Raw genomic sequence first — 10,736 nt, 5'->3', positions numbered from 1 at the left:
ACAAACATTTGAAATGTACTTAGGAGGTTTTCGAGATTACACAAACAATATTTGAGATTTTGGGGATGAACAATAGTTTTTTTAGTTATAACATGAAAATCGCTTTGCACCTGGACTGGTATGAAAACAGACTCAATATTTTCACAAACAAATCTATAATAAAAATACTTTATTAAAAAATCAGATTTTTTATGCATACTATGAAAGACCTGTAATTTTTACTAACAGTCTGCCACATTTTGTGAAGATTCACTTACTGCATTAAAAGTTATAGTATAAATACTTAACGTGTACAAATGTGTATACGAACTCATGTATATTATACCAAGCCCATCACAAATGGGTTAAAAGTAAGTTCTCATATTGCACCTGTATATGGTCAAATATAGAGATCCAAGATCTCATCCCTATATCTCTGATGAGTTACAGTACCACCCTCAAACACGTAGAGGTTTATACATACATCCATGCAAGTTCCTGCTCAAACCATCAAAATCACCACCACCATTAGAATCCCTTCTTATGATGTGTATAGGCTGGTTGCACATTCTATGTTCCTTAGAATGGTTAAATATAAACACAAGGATATATATATGTTAAACTTTTCTTTTTCACTAGAAGTGTTGTTTCTCATCTATGAACACAATTCCAAATGTTTGTAGATATTGCTCAAAGACCAATACAAGGTCAATCACAGGTTACCACCCCAGCAGAGAACTGTTATGTCACTTTTGACTCAATAAAACATCCTCTACACCAACCAGATTGTCTCTGGATCTTTGCATGGCTTCAGTAATACACAGGAGGTTGCTATGTAAAACAACTCAAACAGAGAATTTGAAATGTTGTCGTAAACATGTCTCTTGGGTGCCATATCAGTGGAGCCATGTTATTTTTTTATGAGTTAAGATTCAACCTACAATGTATCTTATAGTATACAGTCGTCTGGAAGGAACATAGAATGTGCAACCGCTACCTTTGCCTGTGACTGCCCAGATTCAAGTCTACCACAGCTCTCCACCTTAGGGAATCTTCCATATATTGACTGCTACATATTTTGTGCAAATGACCTTTACCAGGTTATTGTACCAAAGTCAAAATTAAAATAAATAAGTCAGAATCCATGTGTAATTTATATGTTTTGATGGGACCTGCTTTACATATATTTTGTTACGTGTTGTAAATATATAAATGTATTTATGGTTCAACTTTGGTTATTAAATCTTGCACCATTTTGGACTTTTATGTATTTTTACAGTTGTTACTTAACATTAGGAAAAAAGTGTACAATGAGGCTGAAACCATTTTCTAAAATTGATACAAATGTTCAGACAATCAGTCAGCATCTCAAGGTTGATTTGGAGCATCAATACAGAATTCGTCTCTAAAACGAAAAAGAACTACAATGACAAATGTGCCTTAAATAAACAATTACAGTAAGTATAAAGATGATGGGCCAAGGACAGAGTCTTTAAGAGCGAATATAAATTATTACATACAGTCAAACAAACTATAGAAATATGTATTAACATCTTTTTTTTTCATGGAGGCTTAGTAAACAATTTACAATCTAAATTTACTTGAGCTTTTAATTTTATAATTATATGCACTTGGTTTTTCTTGCTGCAATTATAAATACAAATAACATAACAAGTAATAAGAGTAAATGATTGATTATTGTTGTGTAATAACTTAAAACTGATTTTATATGACATTTATAGATATAAACAAACTTCTAAAATAAATAAATGATTTAAAACTGGATTTTTGTAATTTTATAGGAAAAAGAACCATTAACATTCTTTAAAGAACATCATTATTTCCAGGCCTCTTCCGAAAATTCTAAGTATTAAAGATATATTATTAAAAAAGGTATGTACAAGTTACTCTTTGTGTGCTGTATCATAAATGTAAGTCACACTAAAGAGAGAAGTTTAAAAGAGTGTGGATGTGGCCATATTGTTTATAGAGCTTTATGATAATGAACATTATACTAAGATATTTTAATCTAATAAATACTTATTTGAAACTTAACGAATATCAAGGTAAGGTATATATATTCAGATACTGTTTTCTATTTCCTTTACATTTTTATTTTAGAATAAAGTTTATGTCTAGGTTTAAGCTTTTCTTTCTTCAACATGTAATAGAACAAACTAGCCAACACTACCAATACAACAAACTCACCACACATACCTATGTATTATAAGTGCCTACTATAAGGTTAAAACCAGTGTTCTACTAACTCACAAATACAGAACACATAATCAAGTTGAACCTGTTAGCATAGTTCAAAAGTTGTGTGCTGGATGCAAGTAAAGGAGAATTATGAAAAAAGAATAAATATTCACACACATATAGAAAAACAAGCCTCCTAGTTACTTCAATCACATAAATATGTAAAAACATTAAGTAAAAACCCTAAATTATAGACAAGATCAAACAAACTTGTGCAACTTGATATTAGTGTGAGAATGACTAATTAGCTACAGAAGTATATGTATATAGTTGGCACTTCTAGCATTATAAAGGGAAACAAATAGGTTATTAATGTTGACACTAATATACAGTAGAAAGCCACTTTAGCAAGCGACCTGTGAGGTAACACAAATGGAGAGATATTGATGGTTTTCCTCAAACTCAAGGTAAATACATTGACTTTTGCAAGCATGTATAACAATACAGTTTAAATAAAATACACTAAATGGTTTACTCTTGTAGATTCAAAAACAAAAGTTTTCTTTCACTGTGAACATAGGTGGCAAGTGGGTATCTTGTTTGGGTAGGCTGTTCTATCACTTGTGGGAGTTGGACAATTGGGAAGTATCAATTCATGCTGCTAAATGAATAAACTCTCTTTAGTGACTCACATACGTCCTCTTTTGATTTCTTTCTCCACAAATACTATATAATATTTTTTGAATTGGTGATAAAAATACCCATGAGGGGCAGTTCATTGGGAATGCTAAGCCTACCCAAAGCCTGTTATATGCACCACCCCTGACTATGAGTAATATCACAGACAAACTCTTGACCTGTAATCCTGATGACATAAATATAACTACATTCAGATTTTTGGGCACACAGTATTCTGATCTACACATTACAATCCTTAAGACTAAGTCTAATGCTTTACATCAGCAATTAACATAACTGAAAATTCATAAAGTGCAATTCATAAAGCAATAATCAACTCAAAAACAAAAAAAAAAGCTGAAGTTGATACAATTTTCTTTTCTTAGTAGATGGAGACATTTTCAACTAAACGTTTTCTGAGTTCATGGTATTATTGTAATACAATATCTATAAAGATTCTCACAAAGCCAATAATCATTGGTAACTATACGGACAACCAACAAATCTTCTGTCAAGATTGTACACATCTTGGAGAACAGATGTCAGAAACATCAGATTCAGAGCTTTGTTTCTCACTTAAGGTATCAAAATGCTTGTTGTGCTATCAGTGTAACTTACATGGTTGCACTTACAGAAAAAAAAATAAAAAAAGCTCCAAAAAGGATATCTATCGGAGCTAATAAAAATGCCAAATGGCTGAAGAGAAGCACATTCACTTACAGACAAGGTATGTTCATAGAATCATTGAAAGATATGTATACCCATGACCAGAGTGAAGGAAGGAAGTGGTTAACTTTGAGAAATAGAAAGGCTCTACAACCACTCTATCCCCAGAAAAAGCCACAGCTATATACTCTTCAGATCAAGCTCTACAGATCCCTATATCTTATTTTAACTTTTCCTGATCTCAAGTCAATACTATTTTGTTACTAAAAATAAAAAAATTAGCTCAGAGGTTCATTATTAAGCAGAAAGTAAAATCTTAAGTACTACATTTAATTGTTTACACCTGTAGCTTCCATACAGAAAGTTAACGTTTCATATTATCTCTGTACTTTTGCTGGATATACTGATACTAAATGCTGGAGTTCCTTTGAGGAATAAGTACCATTTCATTTCTTTGCTGAAATACATTTAACAAAACATTATGTAATTCCTTTGAAGTAAGTATGGTTGATGGATGAAAGCACTGAAACCTTGTAATTTCATACCTTACTGATCCAATAATTATAAAAGAAGAAAAATAATATTTTTTATATATAAGTGTGAAATTTTAAGCTATTAACTGCTTATCAAGTCTTTTATATATTAGTCAAATCTGTGTTGAATGCAATGTAGAACTTAAGATTGTCTTTTAGTAATGTCTACTTTTTTTTTTTTTTTTATCACATAACTTTTAAGAGCCCAATAACTAACCTGAGTCTGAACAATCAGATAACTTTTTATGGCTTTTTTTCTTTTTTGATTTTTTCTTCTTCTTTTCCTGTTCATGTTTTTCAGCAAGCTTGTTCAGTTTTCTATAACGAAAATAAAGTATATTAAAAATTCAGAAGCAAATAGAACAATGACCAGATTTTCTTTATAAGCTGTCCACTACTACCACAAGAATCTGTTTGAAAATTTTCAACAGTCTACTTTCAATTTTAAATTTAAGTTTTTAGACATAAAAGTTATATATTTTTATACTGTTTTAAGACTTTTGTCCACTTCAGCAACTTATATTATTATTATGTTGTTGTTTTTTTTTACGCAGTTCTACTTTCAATCAAATCATGTTCTTTTTCAAGTACAAGTTTCTTATTCAGATGTTTCAGTTATCAAATCATACTAATGAACAACCTCTATGTCTTTATTTTTCCTGAAATTCACATGTGTTGCAAACACTTGCAAATCCTACTAGCAAACTTATAAAATAGCTAATCTTATTAAACACTGTATGCATTTTGTTTCCTAAAACAAAATATGCTACAGATGTTTTAGAAAAACTCTAAAAAGCCTAGCAACAATCAAGAAACACATACAACTATGAGGGCTTTTAATAGGAAACCACGAGGGTTTCCAGTAGTTAATACATATAACTATGAAGGTTTTTGGTAGGAAACACATGTAACCATGAGGAGTTTTCTGAATTTCCCATTTCTGAAGTAACTGTTTTTTCTTTTTTAAAGTAGGAAATTATGGAAAATCAAAAGATAGATAAAACAGAAAAAACAAGAAACTTGATAACCCGAAAGGAAACCTTCTATATTTACCTCAGAAGAAGGAAGGCATACATTCTGGGTTCCCAGAATTTTGTACTATTATGTACAGATATATGTACTATCATCATACACTAGAATTGAAATAGAAAAAAAAAATGTCGAAATAATTCCTTCTCAAAAATGCAATAATACTTGGAAGATTTCATACTTCATTAAGGTTAAATGCTGCGAGATGTATATATTAATGCCTGTTTAAATACTGTGAGATGTATATATATATATTAATGCCTGTTTAGATACTGTGAGATGTATATATATTAACACCTGTTTAAATACTGTGAGGTGTATATATTAACGCCTGTTTAAATACCGCAAGGTGTATATATTAACACCTGTTTAAATACTGCAAGGTGTATATATTAATGCCTGTTTAAATACTGTGAGATGTATATATATTAACGCCTGTTTAAATACTGTGAGATGTATATATATTAACGCCTGTTTAGATATGGTGAGGTATATATTAACGTCTGTTTAGATACTGTGAGATGTATATATATTAACGTCTGTTTAGATACTGTGAGATGTATATATATTAACACCTGTTTAAATACTGTGAGGTGTATATATTAACGCCTGTTTAAATACTGCGAGATGTATATATTAATGCCTGTTTAAATACTGCGAGATGTATATATTAATGCCTGTTTAAATACTGCAAGATGTATATATTAATCCAATACTGCGAGATGTATATATTAATCCATGTTTAAATGCTGCAAGATGTATATATTAATCCATGTTTAAATACTGCAAGATGTATATATTAATCCATGTTTAAATACTGCAAGATGTATATATTAATCCATGTTTAAATTCTGCAAGATGTATATATTAATCCTTGTTTAAATACTGCAAGATGTATATATTAATCCTTGTTTAAATACTGCAAGATGTATATATCGATGCTTGCAGCTGATGAGGACACATTAAATTACTTTTTCACAGTACAGCATTTTGATTCTTTGTTCATGTATGTTTTAAAATATCATTCATGTAAAATATGGTTCTAAGTACTTCAAGAATTTAATTCTTGAAATATGTTGGCTGCTTTGTTTTGGAGTTTTCAGTATAACGTAGGAAATGAAGTAGCAGAAAAAAAAGTATTTAGTATCTAAGCATGAAGTAAAACCTGCCAGATAACCATTCATGAAGTTATACAAAATCAACTGTATGTAAGCACCTTGTACAACACAAGAGTTAAACTAATTTCATTATGAAACTAGAAAGATTACAGTAAATTGTAAACTAGCATATCAGCTTTAAATAAATAATTTTCATTTTTACAACAATATATACAATTCCTGAGGTATATATACATATATTATCAACTTAGGCATTTCCAAAAAATCCCTTCCCCCCATTATTGGTCATCTATCTTAAGATTCAGTACAAAAGATTAGGAGCTAATTATTCCAAGAAAAGAATTAGAAACTTGATATTGAACTGAGTGATGTAATCAGTTACCTATGAGTAGCAATTACATTGATTAGTGTCACATAAACTAATCAACTGAAATTAATATTAAATCGATTAATGTCATGAAAATAATCAGTTAATAGAAATTAGTGTTTCTGCTTATTCAAACAATATATTAATTTAAATTACAATTAATCAACAGCAAGGAAAATAATCAACTAATCAAAATTACTGATTATAACCGTTTCCATTTATTCAAACAATTGATTAATTCAAATTACGATTAAATTGGTTATCACTAAAATAATCACCTCATTAAAATTAGTTGTTCCAATTATTACTATTTTTGATTATTCCAATTATCCAAGTAATCAAAATATTTACATTGTTTGTTTGTTATCAAGCATAAAGCTACATAATAGGATCTCTGTGCTCTGCCCATTTCAGGTATCAAATTTCCATTTTAGCAGTACAAGTTATTTTACTTTTCACTTAAAGTTTTTTTAGAGAGTTCTTGAATTACTTTATTTCTAGCACAGGGGAAGTTTTACATAACACTGAACTATTTGAATTATCTCATGTAAATGATTAATGGGTCCACCAATTAATTGATTAGCAAATACCACTAATCACCCTGATTTAACTTGAAATCAACATCTGCTAAACTTAGAAATCTTGAATAAAAATGAATAAAGGAAATTATGGTACGACTAGTTGTGAAATGATAAAATCTTTTATTTATGGAATGGGTCTGTAAGATAAACTGAGAAGCAAACAAATAAATTTTGTTACAAAAAGGCTTACAAACTCTCTTTAAGCTAACAATTACCTGAGAAGCTTTTTCTTCTGCTTTGTGGACAGAGTTTTGAGAAAAGCAACCTCTGGATCTTCTTCATCTTCACTTTCTAACATTTGCTGGCAAAGAAATAAAAATTTAAGTAAGTGATAATTTAACATACGTACATATATATTTATATATGAAAATGGTGAATTTGTTTAAAGCTTGAGAAATAACAATAGCTTGAAATATTCCCAACCTATTGATTTATAAACTTCAGAAAGACAAAGAACAATCATTATGCAACACAATTTTCATTAATGTGACGTTTCCCAAAATTGTGCTTTCTAAAGAAAAAGAAAAAAGAAGTCATACTTAAGAAGCTGCACCTAAAAAAAAAAGGATATTTATCCTATATTAGCTTGAAAAATGAAAGTGGCTTGTTCTGAAGTGGTGAACTAAAGTGAACATTATAAATATATTGAGCTAGTGCAAACACAAGTTTATCCTAAATGTACAGAACTAATGTATGGATGATGAAAGAAAGTGAGGAATGTTTTTAATCTGAACATGTTGAGAGAAAATGGACAGTGGTTTGATCTAAATGTTTTCAGGAAAAATAATCAACAATTATTTGATCGGAATATGTTGAGGTAAAAGGTAAAACAGTTTAATACGAATACATAGAGGAAAAACAATTAACAATGATTTGTCTAGAATGTTTTAGGAAAACTCAACAATTTCACCTGAATGTTTTTGACTCTTAAATATGTTAATTTTTCTGGAAAATTATTTTGTAAAAAACATTCCACAGTTTTTTCTTTTCAAATCTGGATTTATTTTTTGGCTATTAAATGTGCCAAAACCAAAACTATTACTACTAATAAATAACGTTTATGTTAGACACCTACATAAAATTACATAACACAAAAATAAATAAAAATAATAAATTTTATTTTCCCTTTTATTCCCCACTACTGCACTTTTTAATATGTCTGAACAACTGTAACAAAAATAAACAGTTTGAACCACTAAAAGCAACTATTACTCTATCTCCCTAATTTTACTGTCTTCATTGACTTCATCCTTGCTTAATCTTTCAATCTCAATAATTTCTTCTTCCTGATTTTGCTTGGCTTCAGTCTCTAGTGCTTTCAGTTGTAGCTGCTACATTTTGCTTTTTCCTGTTGTCACTGTCTAGATCTAAATCTTGGATGAAGTAGAAATTATACTACATACTAACAAGTTTAGTTCTTTGGTCCATTGTGAAGCAATTTGTTTTATATTTTAACATTACTAAATGCCTTCCAAAAGCATTTGCAAACAGCTATGGTTGGTGAAAAGCTTAATACGCAGTTAGCAAGTTTAGAAACTTTATGAAACACCAACTGAACCACATTTGGAATATGTTCTAGTACTTTCACAATTATATGCATGGCTCATCTTCATTCAAGTACTGATCTTTGTATTTTGGATACAAAATGTTGGTTGCCAGTTGAATAAGCACTGTTTTCCAGTGGCTAACAAAGAAGACTGCTGGAAGACTGCTCATAATACAGCTTCATCATCTTCAAGATAAGGGTTATACCTCTGACAGCCCAGAATTATCATTTTTGAGCTATGTAATAGTACATGAAACTAATCACAATATGCCAACACTACATTCACTTGTACCCAGAAAACATCATCATCCAGTGTTTTTACAAATGTGAACAGAAATGAGACTGCTGCTTACAAACACTCCTTGATTTCACTGTATTTTCAAAGCAATTGATACTTGATCTCTTACAAATAACCATAGGGTGAAGATGAGCAATCTCCTTTCCCAGCATCAATGTGCTCGAGCACTTGGTGGTGAGGTGTGTTTGTAAAGGCAGAAATTTATAATTATTTGATTACTTTTATACATTTGTGCTGATCACCAACATCTTGCATTCTCCAACCTTATTCACAGCTTTCTCTCAAAAACTTCCCATGAACGTTTCTAAAAATGATTATAGTCATTGTAGCTAATTATTCTCATGTCTGGGGTTGAAGGGGAACAAGCATTCCCAAGCACCCTTGTTAGGAAAAGCAGGCAACTATCATGTTGTTTTCTCTTCCTTCAAACTAAATTCCTGCCACGATTAGTTTTTTCTTCTTTTTCTAAATGTGCAATTGTTCATAGCAAGCAGGTTCAAGACAAGAGCTAAATAACAACAGACTGTTATGTGAAGACATTTCCCTTTAAGTACTGCCCAGATCAAGTTTTTTTTTCTTCTTTTTCTAAATGTGCAATTGTTCATTGCAAGCAGGTTCAAGGAAAGAGCTAAATAACAACAGACTGTTATGTGAAGGTATTTCCCTTTTAAGTACTGCCGACGTAGCCTTCATATTATTCACTTGATCAATGAATAGAAAAGGGATTTTCTCTGCTCCCTCAGTGTCTATAGCATCACTGAAGGCTTTAGTCCTATACAAACCAGTGCATAATCAAGATTTTTAATTCAATGGTCTTTATAAAGTCTGGTTTAGGAGTTGCAAATATCAAATTGATAATAAGGTTTTCCTTCTAATCACTCCATACATCTGATATTGGAATCTGTTTTATCTACCTTCTACTTTCCACCAATTTATATTCCTCATCCAAGAGAGAACTTGAGAAATGAAATTGTAAGGAAAGTACAAAAGCAGGTCTTACTTTATAAAAAAATTATACTTACTAATACCATTTTTTCTGTTTATGAAGTAAATAGCATAATGTGTCCAAAATAAATTATGACTTACATTTCTATTTGATACACGTGTGCACACAAATTAAATTCTATACAAACCTGATTAGACTGACTTGGATCCATTCGGTGACCAAGGATGTTTTGTTTTAAAGAATATCCTTCATCTCTCATCTGCCTCATTAATTCTAGAGGGTCCATTTGAGCTACAATCCATGGTACAAAACAAGTTGCAATCAGAAATAAGACCTACCTCTGTTTTGTTTTGAAAACTCTATAGTAGTTAATTTTATCCAACAGAAAGCCTGGTTTTTCTTGTTCTATAGCTAATTACCATTAAAAGCAAAACAAAGTTCTACTTAATAATACTTAACTCTTATATAACTTACCAAATTGAATAATCTCTTATTTACCCCTTTTCCTTATCGCAATAAAAAGTATGATATGATCAAGCTACTCTGCACTGTGTACACTTGCTACTAATCTATCATTGACCAATAAAATGCTTCTTGATATTAAGCATTGTGTTTGTCAATATAGAGGACAAGCAAACAACATAAAATAAGGACAGTATATTCATAATGTTAGAAAAACACGTGGATTCAAGAAGTCTTGATAGAAATGAATAAAAACCCTATAACCTGAGCTCTTTCGAAAGATGGACCTTTCTTCAGTTTGCCCCTGAAGAAGAAAGGTCCATCTTTCGAAAGA

General features: G+C 30.5%; 1 protein-coding gene across 2 annotated transcripts in view; it reads right to left on the bottom strand.

The window, feature by feature from the left end:
• The window catches only part of LOC106466723 (corepressor interacting with RBPJ 1-like), a 36,782-nt gene that overhangs the window by 4,065 nt on the left and 21,981 nt on the right, over window positions 1-10,736 (bottom strand). For both annotated transcript variants that reach the window (XM_013927026.2, XM_013927027.2), the window contains exons 8-10: window positions 10,128-10,231; window positions 7,366-7,451; window positions 4,273-4,373 (exon numbers count right to left, since the gene is read on the bottom strand). In XM_013927026.2, the coding sequence (XP_013782480.1) occupies window positions 4,273-4,373; window positions 7,366-7,451; window positions 10,128-10,231 (291 nt within the window). The remainder of the gene's footprint in view (window positions 1-4,272; window positions 4,374-7,365; window positions 7,452-10,127; window positions 10,232-10,736) is intronic.

Source organism: Limulus polyphemus, unplaced genomic scaffold (assembly GCF_000517525.1).
Source record: "Limulus polyphemus unplaced genomic scaffold, Limulus_polyphemus-2.1.2 Scaffold2361, whole genome shotgun sequence".
Lineage (NCBI taxonomy): Eukaryota > Metazoa > Arthropoda > Merostomata > Xiphosura > Limulidae > Limulus > Limulus polyphemus.
This window is presented reverse-complemented; position numbering and strand designations above follow the sequence as displayed.